Source organism: Diadema setosum, chromosome 9 (assembly GCF_964275005.1).
Source record: "Diadema setosum chromosome 9, eeDiaSeto1, whole genome shotgun sequence".
Classification (NCBI taxonomy): domain Eukaryota; kingdom Metazoa; phylum Echinodermata; class Echinoidea; order Diadematoida; family Diadematidae; genus Diadema; species Diadema setosum.
In genome coordinates this window covers 26,609,312-26,624,837 of record NC_092693.1, presented here as the reverse complement: position 1 = coordinate 26,624,837, position 15,526 = coordinate 26,609,312, and the positions used below count along the sequence as shown (strand labels likewise).

General features: G+C 37.5%; 1 protein-coding gene across 1 annotated transcript in view; it reads left to right on the top strand.

Annotated features, from left to right (window-relative positions):
* LOC140233265 (junctophilin-2-like) overlaps positions 1-15,526 on the top strand; it is a 312,608-nt gene that overhangs the window by 223,483 nt on the left and 73,599 nt on the right. The window contains exon 4 of the mRNA XM_072313378.1: positions 2,616-2,734. Coding sequence (XP_072169479.1) covers positions 2,616-2,734 — 119 coding nt within the window. The remainder of the gene's footprint in view (positions 1-2,615; positions 2,735-15,526) is intronic.

The window sequence follows — 15,526 nt, the reverse complement described above, 5'->3', positions numbered from 1 at the left end:
GCATAACGGCTAGCTGCGCGGTAGTATGACGTCATGTTGCCGTTTGAATCCCAGGGATTTATTGATGAGCATAATGAGTTTAAAGACAAATTATTTTATAACAATTACATAAGTATGATTTTATTTCAAAATATATGGCTTATATATATTTTTGCAATTGTTTTTATCCCCATATTAACAAAATTAACAAAATTTTCCGTAAAAGTTGTTCATTGTAACGAAGTTCTGTTGTTTGACAACTTCCAGTAGAATTTACCGGTTTCTATTGGTTTCTGCAGGCACTCGGTTGGTTTCTACTGGTTTGACTTGTTAGAAGTATTTTGACACCCCATTTTAAACCAGTAGAATCTACTGATTTCTGTCGGTTTCTACTGGTATTACTTCACAATTTTACAACCCTCTTCAAACCAGTAGACTCTACAGGTACTCGTTGGTTTCCGCTGGTTTGACTTGATATTTTTACATCCCATTCAAGCCAGTGGAATGTACTGGTTTCTGTCAGTTTCTACTGGTATAACTCCACACTTCTACAACTCTCTTCAAACCAGTAGACTATCTACAGGTACCTGTTGGTTTAATACTGGTTTGACTTATTTGTTTTTACATGTATAGGAGATGACTAGTTTGTACTGGTTACCACTGGTTTGACTTGATATTGTGACACCCCATTTTAAAGCCAGTGGATTCTACTGGTTTCTGTCGGTTTCTACTGGTATAACTTCACACTTCTACAACCCTCTTCAAACCAGTAGACTATCTACAGGTACCTGTTGGTTTCTACTGGTTTGACTTATTTGTTTCTACATGTATAGGAGATTGACTGGTTTGTACTTGTTACCACTGGTTTGAGTTGATATTTTGACACCCCATTTCAAGCCAGTAGAATATTCTGGTTTCTATAGGTTTATGCTGGTATTACTTCATCACAATTGTATGACCCTCTTCAAGCCATTAGACTACTGGTACCTGTTGGTTTCTACTGGTTTGACTTAATTCTTGTTTATACATGCAGAAAAGTGACTGGTTTGTACTGGTTCATACTGGTTTTCCTTTCTTTTAAAGCCATCTTCAGTAGGCTGCATGGGTACCTGTTGGTTTTTACTGGTTGACAAGTAATGTCTTAACATGTAAAAAAAAAAAAAAAATGCTGGTTTGTATTGGTTTCTACTGGTCTGACTTGTCTTTTTTCAACCCAGTTTTGAAACCAGTCGACTCTTCTGGTTTGTACTCTCCACTTGCAACCATTAAACAGTTCTGATTTCTTCTGGATTCTACTGGTCTAACTTTGAATTTAACACTCCATTTGAAAACCAGTAGACTCTACTGGTTTTTATTGGTTTGTTCTGGTCTTTTGACCAGTTGAATCTAATGGTCTCTATGGGAATCCTACTGGAACCCTCTGGAAATTCCCATAGAAACCACTCAAATCCGGAAACCATTAGAAACCACTAGAAGGTCTCTACTGGTTTCTACTGGTTTCTGTGGGAATTTTGACCTGGGTTGTGTTCACATTATCAAATAGTGCGCTATTCCGCTATCGGGAAAATTTCCCTAGTCAGAAAATAGTGCGCTATTTCGAAACATCGGGCTGATGTGAAAACGCCTAAGGTAATCATTGCTAGTTGAGCTAACTCCCTCAGTGTTAGGTGGGGGTATTAATTACATTGAGTGATAGCTCTATTTCCACTTGATGTGGTGATTTTCACTGACCACGTGGTCACTGATTGCCGACTTGTGCATATGGAAGGTGGATTCCTTCCTCTTCCCTCTTGTGAAGTAGGATGCGCTAACTGCGTCCACCTCTTGTTCATGTGCATTTTTTTTCTGGTACCAAATTTCCTAGCTGTTTTTCCAACTGTGAGAAAACCTACATTGGAGACTTGTGGCTCCTTTTGACAGGATGGATCACACACACACACACATAATTTAAATAAACATGAGATGCTAGTAAACCTCATGTATTACCAGGGGGATCAGCAGTTCTTCTCCACCAGTCACTGGGAGTTTCAGCCCATTATGAACAATAATCCAGCAGTGCAATGCACCACCTTCCCCACTGGTTACAGAAGAAAGAAAAAAAAAAAGAAGGAAAATAACATTGTTCAAATGCTGGTTACTTTTAGCTTCTGGACATACCTAGTCCAAACGCATGCAGAACTCTTCTTCGCTGTCTCAGGTGCAGCTCTGCAAGCATGCTTAGTCTCTCTGTTTGAAAAACCCAAATTTCGAAACCACTTCTCCAACAAGCAAGCCACAAACCTGCAACAGCCAACCTCAAATAGAAAACACAAGACCTTCCTAACTTTGTCTGAGCATTCTGCTGCCAACTCAGAATATCTGGTAAGCTTGGCAGCGAGGATATAGTATGGACAGTGAAATGTGCAGTCTAGATGTTTTTAGCTGTAAATGTAGATGATATTATGTACATATTGGATCTCTCATATTGTTGACTGTGTTCATCACATATTTTCATTAGAATGGTTTATTGTTAATGAAATGTATATGGGAGGTAAAACTACTTTTTAGAGAGCAACAGCTATACTGAATGCTTGTTGAAGTGTCAGGCCCGAGTTACACTGTATTAATACTTACCACCTCCCCCAAACCTACCACAGGGCTGCCTATGCCAAAGAGAAAGCTGAGATGGCAGATGTAGCAGCAGCTGAAGCCAGGGAAGAGTCAATCAAGGCCAGGAGTCGGGCAAAGGAACTGGCCTCCACCCTCCCTCCTAGAGGTAAAATTCTTTGTTCTCTGTTGAAAATTACTTCTACCTTGTTCCTTTGATGATGTTTTGGAAATTACAAACTTTTATCAAACTGTACACTTAACCAGATTTTATCTCCAAGACAGTTATTAGTTTTCAATTTAAATGCTTCGAAATGCCAAAGATGATTCCAGTACCTCCATTTTGCTATTTTGATGTACTACTCTACTGTTTTTTTCTTAATACTCTTCATTGTATTTTAGCTCACCTGAGCCAAAGGCTCAAGTGAGCTATTGCGATCACTTATCATCCAGCCTCCAGGTAGCATATCAAGGGGTATAGGATCTCAATTTGTTCAAATGGGCAACATGCCCCCCCCCCCTCCAAAAAAAAAAAGTAATAATAATAAACTAAAATTTCCACCAAAAAAAAAAATCAAAAATTAAGGAGTCTTTATAAATCTTCTACTCTAGAACCAGAAGTGATAGAGCTAAGTTGATATGAGTTAATACATTGAAGACTGTAGTTTAAAGTTTGTTCATGGCATATCCAGAGGTGCCCCCCTTAGCAGTTCGGAGAGGTCCAAATAGGGGCTTAAATTGTGCATTTTCATCTTTTCCTTGAAAACTTTATGATGGATTTTCACCATACTTGGCAGGTAGCATCCCTGGGGAGATAGGATCTCAATTTGTTCAAATGGGCACCATTCTTGCCCTAGGGTCCCCGTAGAGGTCCAACACCACCACCCCCTCCCCCCCCCCCCCCCCAAAAAAAAAAAAAAAAAAAAAAAAGGGAAATCCTTAAATCTTCTTCTCCAGACCCAGAAGTGATAGAGCTAAAGTAATACCATGAGTAAGTGCATTGATGACTATAGTTTGCTCATAGTGGATCCAGGGGTGCCTCCTTTTGAGCCCCCTAGCATCCCTAGGGGATCTCATTTTGTTCAAATGGGCACCATGCTTTCGGGGGGGGGGGGGGAGTGCAAATTGGAGCCTAAATTGTACAATTTCAACTTCTTCTTGAAAATGCATACTCAAATTTTTACCAAATTTGGCAGGTATTATCACTTGTCCTGGTATGATAGAATATACTGCATATATTTTGCATCATAAGACCAACAAAGAGTTGCCAGCCATAGATATATTTAGTTAAGGGTAGATTCTGAAAGAACATATTTTGAGCTTTAAATGATGCTAACTCGATTCAGATGGACTCTCTTAACCTCTTGAAAATTGTGTACTGAGAAAAGAGGCTCTGAAGTGGAGGGTCAATTCAAGCACTTAATCTTACCAAGCTGTGCTAGCAGTGCAATGAATAAGACAAAAAAAAAGAAAAAGGATGTAAAACACCATTGCAACAACAATGAAGGGATTATATCAGATTCAGGTGAAATTTAGTGTGCTCCATCAAGACATTCTACTCTTGACTTCTGCCAACTTTCAAGGCAGTAGCATCATCCTTTGAAAATTATCAGAGTTAAAAGTGAAGAGTGTGTTAAGAATTTTTAAGAAATGAAAAGGGGCCTCTAAGACATACCTAATCACACTTCTACATATCTGTGTGTATATATGTGTATATATATATATATATATATATATATATATATATATATATATATACATATATATATATGTTCAAGAAGAACTGCTAAAAATACAATCTCCTATTCATTTTATGATCCCCAGCTTTAGAATTATGAAGAAGAATTGCTCTTTCAGAAAATATGAAAAACTAATTGACTAGGGTGACCCATTTCACCTATTTTGAGTCATTCACATGAAATCAAGGGTGCAACTTGTTGTTGGTTTTGAGATGTAAGGTAACATAATAAATGTGCACAAATGGGCACCATTCCTGAGGGGGACGGGGGAGGGGACAACCTGGAGCACAATACCTGAGATGGGGTGAGTGGAGGGGAGACTGACAAAGTATAAGGGAAAATATAAAGAGAATTCCACAAGTTTTCTTTTTTTTTTCAAGTACAGTTTACCTCTATTTGTTACAGATACATTTCAAGTGTAATATTATTCCCCCTGCCTTCTGAAAGAGGCAAGTCAGGTGCTCTTGTGTTATGTGAGAAAAGTGAAAGTATGTTGAATTTTTATGCCTCCGCCATGAAGTGGTGCCGGAGGCATTATGTTTTTGGGTTGTCCGTCCGTCCGTACGTTCGTCCGTCCGTCCGTACGTCCGTACATTCGTCCGTCCGCTTTCGTTTACGCGATAACTTGAGTAATATTTACTGGAATTTTACCAAACTTGGTCCAAGTATGAAGTATGATGGGGCAATTCTTTGATTAGATTTTGGGTGAAATCGGCTAAAGGTCAAAGGTCAAGGTCAAATCATGAAATTGTATGCGTTTACACGATAACTCAAGACTGGATGGAGCAAATTTCACCAAACTTTGTTGGAGGATGATGTATGATGGGACAATTACTTGATTAGTTTTTCAGTGAAATCGGACAGAGGTCAAAGGTCAAAGATCAAGGTCAAATCCTAAAATTTATCTGTTTACTTGATAACTCAAAACTGGATGAAGCAGCTTTCACCAAACTTGGTCCAAGGATGATGTATGATGGGACAATTAGTTAAGTAGATTTTAGTGACATTGGCAAGAGGTCAAAGGTCAAAAGGTCAAGGTCAAATGCTACAAATGTTGCAATTTCCCCATATCTATGCAATGCCCGAAGGTATTTTCTTGAAACTGGGTGTGGACATGTACTACTGCGTAAAGATTCTCCAGAGAGAGTTTCATGTCATAAGGTCAAAGGTCAAAAGGTCAAAGGTTAGGTGAAAATGTTGCAATATTACTTTTCTCGCAAATGGTTCAATGTATCTTCGTGGAACATGGTACATATGCATGTACTGTCTGGCAGGGATTATCTAGGGAATTTAGGGGTCATGGGTCAATAATCAGGGGTCAAAGGTCAAGGTCAACTCCTCAAACCCAGTTCAAAACATTTCTGACAAACCTGTCATTTCAATATTTTGCCAGTTATGTGAAACTGTCATGGATCACACATTGTGAAGACATTGTACTATACGCCTATTGGGAGAATCATGCATTATGGCGGAGGCATCTGTCGCCATAGCGACATTTCTAGTCTTTGTATTCTTTATATCGTATGCATGTGACATCACAAACTGTATTAGTCTTCTCATCCAGCAATGGTGCCACCAAAGCTTCAAAAGTTCATAATTTTTTAATGGATCATCTGATTTTCTTCAAGCTTTCACTAATGTGTTCTACTGATATTGCTGCATTCTCTCTATCCACATGTATGTAAAGATGAATTTGTCCTGTAAATTCAGAATACTATTGAAATTGGCATTCCAGCTTAGAACTGAAGACATAAATCAATACAAAAGAACATGTTCTTTATTGCCTCTTCATGAACATTGAAGTTCATTTTGCAACTTTTATATCTAGATCTTATCTCATGTTTTGAAACAATGCTCTTTTCCCAATGGCATAATCTTAACAAGTTGGGTGTCAATCTAAAGAGAATGAAATAACTTCCTGTTAACACCAAGCATGCATTGAATATTACTAAGTAAAGGGAGGAATAAATGATCAAACTAAGATGGACAAACTTTTTAGAGGAGGTTTTGTATAGATAATACCACAAAATTAAAGTAGCAGCAAGATAAGAAAACCCATGACTGACTGACTGACTTAAGGTTATCTGTCTGTCTGTCACTTGATGGTTTCTCTCTTGTGAAAAAAAGAATGAGAGCAAATCTCTCAGATTAAGTCACAGGCATTTAGACCACAGCTAGCACATTAAACATTTATCTATTTTTATGAATAATCAATTTCACTTCCAAGTTTTTGATGCCATTGAAAAACAGACTCAACCAGTAAATAGATAATTAGGCAGCTTGCCAGAAATCATGGCTCCCACCACAGTGGATTTCTCAAAGAAGATATAGCCCATTAAATACGAAAGGCTTTACTGCTCTCCTGATCAAGTTTGATGCATTCCCAATCACCCATGGTTGGCATTTTGAAAGAGGGGGGGGATGATATTTCTATAAATGCCGGGAGCTTTCATTTAATTTACATGACATTTAACTATAAATCCCATAGCTTCTCTTTCATTTTGGGTAGCATTTTGCCCATCACAGTTGATCAAGCTCCTCAGATGGTCAGATGCATTCATTTGATTTCTGTTCTCCTCTGTCATGGAGGAAATTATTGTTCTGATGCATTTCATTTACATGTGATTTTATTCCCTCCCTAAAAATGTGTGATGATGTGCATATGAAAATGTCCTACTGTTCTTTCTTTGTGAATTTTTGTGATTTTTCAACATTTTTGTATCTTCCTCCTCTTTCTCTTTGTGCAAGTTTCACCCTCTTATCATTCCAGAAAATGACAATTGACAAAAATAATTTGCTGCTACACTATAAAAGTTTTTATTTTAATTGCATTTATTACACACCATTCTTCGTATTTCTTTTGCAGTCTGATTGCTGAGAGCCACTGCATTGTATTTGCTGTAGTTGCAAAGTACAGAAACAAAAGCCTTTTTGGTATAAGAAATTTTGACACAATTCTTTCATATTGTATTTTCATCATGATTAAAGGACATATGTGTACAAACATATTTTGCGATGACCATTTTAGTTTGAGGGCTTTGAAGTGATTAAAAAAAGGAAGAATAGTAAAACGTTGCAACATCAAGCAATTCAATCACTATGTTCAGTGCAATCATAAAAGAGTGTCCTCTCTAGAAGTTTGCATAATATCTTGTTATCAGAGTCAATTTCCGTCATTAGCTGAACTCACAGTGTATGACTGTTGAAAAAACTTCTAAGGGGATTTTGCTTGGTCAGGAAAACATCAAGCAAAGAAACAGTAGGGCTCTTGGGAATTTTAAAAGCACATTTGCACAGTATAGAATTATGCACAAATTTACTTTTCTTTTTCTCATCACATATAATTCTTGATATTTGTGTACCTATTCACTTGTGTTTCTGAGAAATGATTTGATTTTGTTCATTTCTTGTGCATATGATGCATTGTATGATACAATGTAGTTTGCTGTCAAGAATGTTGTGTATAGATATTGATGTGCAGTGATGGAAACTAATACTGCATATGAACATCATTCACCTTGTTCAGATTATGAGAAAGTATTTTGCACTAGTAAACAGCAGTTAGATATTAGAAAGCTTTGCACTAATAAGCATGTCCTTAAATTTAATAGACTTGATTTCCCATTCCATTTGTGCAGGAAAATGACCCTATTAGAATGGATGAGAGGGTTGATGTGTGCGGCTTATTTTATTATATTCTGGTCTGAGAATTGGCAAGTTTAAGCAACATACTGCACATTCATGGTCTCCTGTTTGAGTGGATGCCTAGCTTCAATGCGCTGTGTTTTCGATTTTAGTGGCTGCCACATGAGTGTGTTAGTGTTGACAATCAATGCTTGTGTCTATTGATATGCTCTGATTGTTCTGCTCAGTGGCTAACATTCAGCATGGATGGTGTCACATCAAGGATATGCAAGAGGCTAGAGCAAACTTGATGCTCTGTTTCCTTCTCCCTTTTTTTTTTTTTTTTTTTTTTTTTGACAATGAACAATTTCAAGATACCTGAAAGAGGAAAGCTCTTCTAGAACATGCTGTATGCCATAAATTATGAGCTCTTCAAAATTTGAAAAATATTCAGGTCTAGGGTCACTAGCATAGCAATGATAAGTGTCATAGTGTCAAAATGGAGATGAAAAAACCATTCTATTAAGTCGTTCTAAACCGTTTTTACTTTGTCTATTATGTGCTGTGAGTGCTAACAACACCATGCAGTTGCCTCATATCAACTGTTAAATACTGAACTTAGACCATCATTAGATACTTTGAGGTGAATTGTGCTGTCTACTGCTATACAAAGGAATTGAAACTCTTCATTTCCTTTTCACAACAACTGCATTGTTCTTTTCTCATTATTGGCTTATCTTACTAATAACTCAATTGTCCACCGATTGTCTTCCGTGATAACAATATCTTTGAGTTGTTGCTGACTTCATATTTGTGATCTTTGATAGAATGATCGAGGGGTGTCACAGCGTTACACTAAATGGGAAATTGCAGTTGACCTCAAGATTTACCAATCTTCCATTGATAGATGTAATAAGTCTTAAGAAGAACATGTGCAATCATGACCATGATATACACATGTGAGTAAAAGCATTATTTCTTGATTATGTTGATGATTACTATGACTGTCACAGAGGTAGTTTTGCTTGTCGGAGTAGTTGTGGTGATTGATCTTATTGTTGAAGTAATGACAATTGCAATCAAGACAATTTGTAAAGATTTAGCAGGAACTGCAGGTACAGGTATGCTGCCACTGAAAACGTTAAATTCTGGGGCAGTATGAAAATTTTTAGGATTGGAATGATTAGCCATGATTACCAAGCATCACTGCCATTAGATATACCTCTCTATGCTACTCTTACAGTACAGATCACCTGAAGCACAAATTCCTATTCATTTTCAGAGGTGTACCAGTAGGCTATTCTACTAGGACATCTTACAAAAACACCTTAATGTAATCATTCCTACTTTACATTTTTGCCATTGATATCCAAATCCCAGCCATCATCAGATAAGGTGCAACCAACCTTAACTAATCCATCTTGCCATATTAACTCTTAATTGCCAGCATGTTTGACCTCTACAGGGACACTGTGTATTGTCGGCCACAAGTGGAATCTCGCTCCTGAACTACCATTGAACTTGGCCTCAAAGGACATGTCATTTCAAATTGCTGAGCTCAGTTAATAATGCCCAATATTGTTAGCTGTGAAAAAACACAATCTTGAAATTTGCTTTGCCTTCTCTACGTGTTTCGAATGTTTCTGTAACATTTACAATTAACTCACTCTCTTCAGGACTGTACGCCTTGCATGGCATTATAATGTGGGCAACTTCCGTTAAAAACAGATTTGCGGCGTAAAGACATTGGTCTACATCTCAGAATGAATCGCTGTTGGATAGCTAATAAGAGACACCATTTTGGTATAAGTGGTATTAAGACAAAATAGCTCCAAGACCATCATTCTTCACACTCAATACAAGAACACAAGCCATTACATGCAGATAGCTCAAAATATGCATGAATAGTGTTTTGTGGCCATGCTTGCATGACAAGCTTGCCATCACACTGAATGTCACAGACCAGGCGTAAGCTCCCAGATTGCACTTCATGCAGTTGTCCAAGGCGCAGTTTGTCACCATGTGTCAAGTCACAGGCACAGTAAGCAAAAGACAGCATACTCACAGTTGATGGCAATTGGGATGCAGTCGTCTGTTGCAAACATCAAGTTGCCTCTTAAATGCCCTAAATATGTAACATGTAATGTTACCCACCAGCATTACCGACAAGTTGTATGGTTTACAACTATCAGTCAGCAATTGATCATTGGTGTTCGGGGCACCGTTTCATGAAAGCTGTCAGCTGTGACAAGTTGTCAGTCTCTGACAATTTCAGTAAAGTCCTTGATTATGATTGACTGAGAATCTCTGGTCACTGACTTACTACAGTGATTGTCAGACTGACAACATGTCAGGGCTATCATATGGTATGCATTTGCTTGTCTTCTCTGCATGGTATCTGTATAGAGTAGGATGAAAAAAAAAAAAAAAGAGACGGAAAATGTCAGTATCTGATTGTTACATGAATCAGTGCTTCTGACTATTTGCATAACCAGGAACCATTCAGTCATGTTCAGCAGAGCTGACCATGTTGGAAATGGGAAGTTACTTGTACAAAAGAACAACTTACAGTAGTGTCTCAGTAGGTTCAGTATCACATGAAACAACACAGTGTCTTGTAACTGTAACAAGGTTACATTTTTTAAAGACTATTAGAAATTTGATGAAGATCAAAAGAAATCATCAAGGGCATTGACCCTTAATTTTACAAAACCTAGAATTACTTTGATTTTAAATGTTTGAGTGACTTTCTACCAAAGTTTCCAGTTTTGAAAGTCACTAGAAATTTTACATAAGTTCTGCAAATGTGTGTATTACATATGCATTCCAGCAAAGAAATGGACCAATTATTTACTATCCCAAGCAGATATGTGGATACTTTATGCCTGTCCGTATGGATAATGCTATTCCTTTGGCCAGTGGGAACTTCTGTTGTCACAATTATCCCCTTGTTTTGTTTGTTTGTTTTTTGTTGCTGTTGTTTTTGTTGTTGCTGTTGTTGTTTTATCTATAATTTTTCCTCTTTTTGGTAAATTTGGCAGTCAAAACACTGTTTAGAATTATTTTTTACTCATTTTCTGTTTTGCTTTCAGTTGTGCATATTGGCTGCCTCTGGCTCATTCCATTCAGTTGACAGTTGTTGCATGTTGGTAAAATGTTCCCTTTTGAGATTGTTTTGCTCTTGTGCAGAAAATGATGGAACAAAGCTTATGATTTCATATTATTTATGTCCCTGTTCACAACGCACTGGTGATGCACTTCGTCCAGTAAAGCCAATCAATGTATACATCGCTTGACTGACAGATAATGATATTCAGAAGCAATGCTCTTGAGAAAACATGAGCACATCTTTTTTTAACACAAGATATCCTGTGTCCATCCTGAACAGTTTTGTGTTGTCCACACGAGGCGTATAGCAACAACTCATCAGTACTAGATCTATATGCACATCTTACAGTGTCATATGATAATGATATGTGAGGGTTGTGTCACTCTACAGAGCCCCAAGCCTCATGTGTAGCATTATTCATGAAGTTCTCAATAGTTTTCTGTGTTTTTGCAGGCATGTCCATGATGAGTAACCTTGGTAAGATAACCTAGCACATCCTTTGTCTTCTTTCTCCTGTGCTCTGTTATCATCTCTCATTGCATCAGCTTACTTTATGCAATTTACATGCACACATTACAACTACTTTCTCTTTCTCACTTCTATCTGCAAATTTTACTTGATCAATCTACCTCTCTCTATTGACCTTCCTACCTCTTTGTAGACAGGAAGGTATTCACCCTTTTTTCTATTTTCACCGCTTTTTTCTATGTATGTGAAAATATCTTTCTACATTTACCTAAGTGCAGTTCACTTTGATGTGTAGCTATATTTCTACAAATTTCTCATACCTATCAATCTTTGTGTAAATACGAATCAGAAATTGTATTTTCCATCCATCCTGTCATTAAACAATCTGATTTTTTTTTTACAGTGTAATCCTCATTCTACATGCATTTGAACCAATTTTATCTTAGCACTTTGCTTGTTTTGTTCTTACCTCTCTGTCAAATAATCCCTTCACTTATCTTACTATCTGGCTATTGGGCAACTGCTTTCATGTTGCAGAAATTGTCTTTTTACTTCCATGCTACAAGATGTGTGCCTACTAGGTTTGTGGTTATGCACAGGACAGCATGATGTCCCATGTATGACCATACTTTTCTTGGTATGTTATAACTTTTCATGACACGCTGAATACACACTCTTTTTGTTATGAACACATTTCCCTAGCATATTTTGCATCATACATTTGCTAAGCAAGGTGTGTCAATGACAAATGTATGCATCAGCAGGGCGGTTGACCTAATGTAATTCGCCCAACATGAAAGCAATGCAACAGGACCATCAAAGCCGGCCTATACATAACTTTTTATTTTTGCTGTAGTTTAAGACATACTACTCATTTCAAGAATTCAATTTAAAAAAAGAAAAACTTTGCTATCCAAAACAAAATGTAATTGATGACAAGGAGTTCTGCTCTACAGCTTTTAACACAGTTTGTATGATTATGAGTCTGTCAAAATGAAAATGTCGTGTTAATGCCCAGTAAACAAGGTAAACTGTGTTTTACAGGTCCCCTATGGATATTGAACAAAAAATATACCATGCACTGAAAGTCACAAGTAATAATGGATTCCGTGGTAGCAAGAATAGCACAATTTTTTAACTCTTTATGTGCCACGTTCGCACGCCCGACTCGGTCAACGGCGTGCTAACTTCATATATTCTGCTTAAACGCACAAAGCCGCCCAAACCGATCGATAAATCGCCAAATCCCACAGTCCAATGAAAGCGTTTGTCGCGACTGAGTTCCTCTCATGTATAGCTTGCACTTTATGTAATGATATACCAGCAAGAAGTGTTCCCTACTGGATTAGCGTGCAAATTCTGAGTTTCAAAGTCTGAGTCATGCATTTACAGTCATGTAGCTATTGGTCATTTGAAAGCAAAACAATCATATATTGCCACACAATTTACATCAAAGCAAGACTTGGCATTTTCTCTGCAACTTTGCCAACTAAATGTCGGGGTTTTAACGGAAATGTATAAAAGTTACATAGATTTGAAAAGCAGAATATTTTCTCAAAGCATATAACTGCGTTGGTGTCTCAGAATAATGTGGCACACAGGGGGTTTCCACCATGGCACATAAAGAGTTAAGGGGCATAGCCCACATTAAATGGAGGTCCCATGTGTGAGTTAGCCACGTTCAACTCCTGCACGTAAAGGAACCCACTTTACTTTATTCATTCTTTGCAAAAAGCAGGATGTTAAAGGGTCTGTACAGTACTGGTTGAGGTGGGGATTCAGGTTTATAACATTCCTAAGTGAGATAATGAGAAACCTCTTACGAAATATGAAAGAGCATGTAATCTTAAGAAGGATTCAACGTTTATTTGATGAAAATTGGTTTTCAAATGGCTGAGGTATCCAAAAAAGTGATAATAAAAGGCGACAGGCCACACCTTTTATTAGGATCTCTTTGTTTCACCTTGTTTTTGGATATCTCAGCCATTTCATAACCGATTTTCATCAAATAAACTTTGATACCCCTTAGAATTGCATGCTCTTAGACATCTCATAGAGTGGTTTCTGAATATCTCGCAAAACGTTAAAAGCTAAATCCTCACCTCAACCAGAACTGTACACACCCTTTAACCAGGTGAAGTGGTTCACCTACCTACTCACATCGTCGGTCGCATTACGAACCGGCGAATGTTCGAATTTGCGCGGAAACACGATTTCGAGATAATCGCGTTTAAAGAATCGGGACTTCTTTAAACGTATAAAAACGTGTCTTATAACCGCACATTGATGATGATATTAAGAGAGTGATGAAAGCGGAATTTTCTGCTTTGTCTGATACTAAATATTATTTTGTAGCTGCACCTGGGGCTCTGTGGTAGTGATGCAAAGTGCGTTTGCCGGTTCGTAAAACCCCCCATTTCAGCGTTTTACGTACATCGCGTACTAAAGAGAGGGCATTACGAACCGGCAAATGTATACATTTGCCGGTTCGTAAAGCCCATGCTCAATACGTGTGGACGTAGCGAGTGCGCATTACGAACCGGCAAATGTAACATAAAATGGCGCGTATCATCACACATTCCACACGCTTAGGTGGTACGCGCACAGTGTAATGTATACATTCACCGCTCTAGGTAGTGGGATTGTGATTCATTCATGTTCATTCATGTTCATTCATGTTAGTTGTATCATAATCATGGATATTAAGGAAAGTGTAAGAAACACCACAGTTATTTTCTCAAACTATACAACCTACCTGTACTTTTACACATTAATTGTTGATGCGAGTAATGTTATCAAACTGTGCAATGGGTTTTTGATTGGATGAGTACCGTTCTATCAAAGTGTGCCTGGTAGTCACTCACTATCTATAATACTACAAGTGTTAAGTCATTATCAGTATTGAGAGAATAGAATTACACCCATACAAAAACAAACATACACAAACACACATACACGCACATATACCAGTAAACACACTCGAACCCACACACACAACCTACTTTCTGACACATTAATTGTTGATGCCAGTAATGTTATCAAACTGTGCAATGGGTTTTTATTGACTACTGGATGAGTACTAAAAGTGTGCCTGGTAGTCACTGTCTATAAAAAAGTGTAAATTCATTATTGAGAGAATATATAATTACACCCATGCAAACACAAACATACACAAACACACACTATACATGCACATACCAGTACACACACTCGAACAAACACACACACACACATACCCTCTTACAAAGCAGTCATAATCACCTTGTTCTCCCAATTCTAGGTATCTGTGTCTCTCTCACTCCTCTTTTTTTTTCTTTTGTTCTTTTTTTTTCTATTCACCAGTCCCCAAGTTTGTGAAGAATTCTGCATTTTATTAATTCAAAATGCACCATTCCACATGTGTGTTCATAATTACATACAGTAACTACAAAACAAAGCATTCTCCTCAAACTTCCAGATATAACCTGTAAATTCAGAGAGTGATTTTTTTTTGTTGCATTTTCGACAGCTCACAATAATTACATTGCACACTATTATTACAATACATTAAATTACAATTGATACAAAATAAATGTGACATTCTCCATGATACTTCACTATGGAATCTCACTTGGAATGAGAAGTTAGGCATTTGTTGCATTTCAGAATTGTGTTCTGACCACTATAAAAGTGGTGCAATAACATGTACAAAATACAAAATTCTCCCAACACTTCACGAGGTAATCTGACCTGTAAATTGGTGAGAAGTTCTGCATTTCCTTGACTTTAATGTATTACAGTAGTACGCGTGTTAGTCACAAATAGTGCAATAACATGATCAAGTGTACCATTCTCCTCACACTTCACAAGGTAATTTTGCCCAGGGTTGAATGAATGAAAGTGATACCCAATGTGTTTATAAACACGAGTCTACAAACTTTAACAGTCTGCCAACTACTGGACTGCTGGGAGGAGAGTAGTGTACGTCATTTGTCTCTTTTTGCTGTCCTTAGGATGGGGGACAACATGACAACATGTTAAT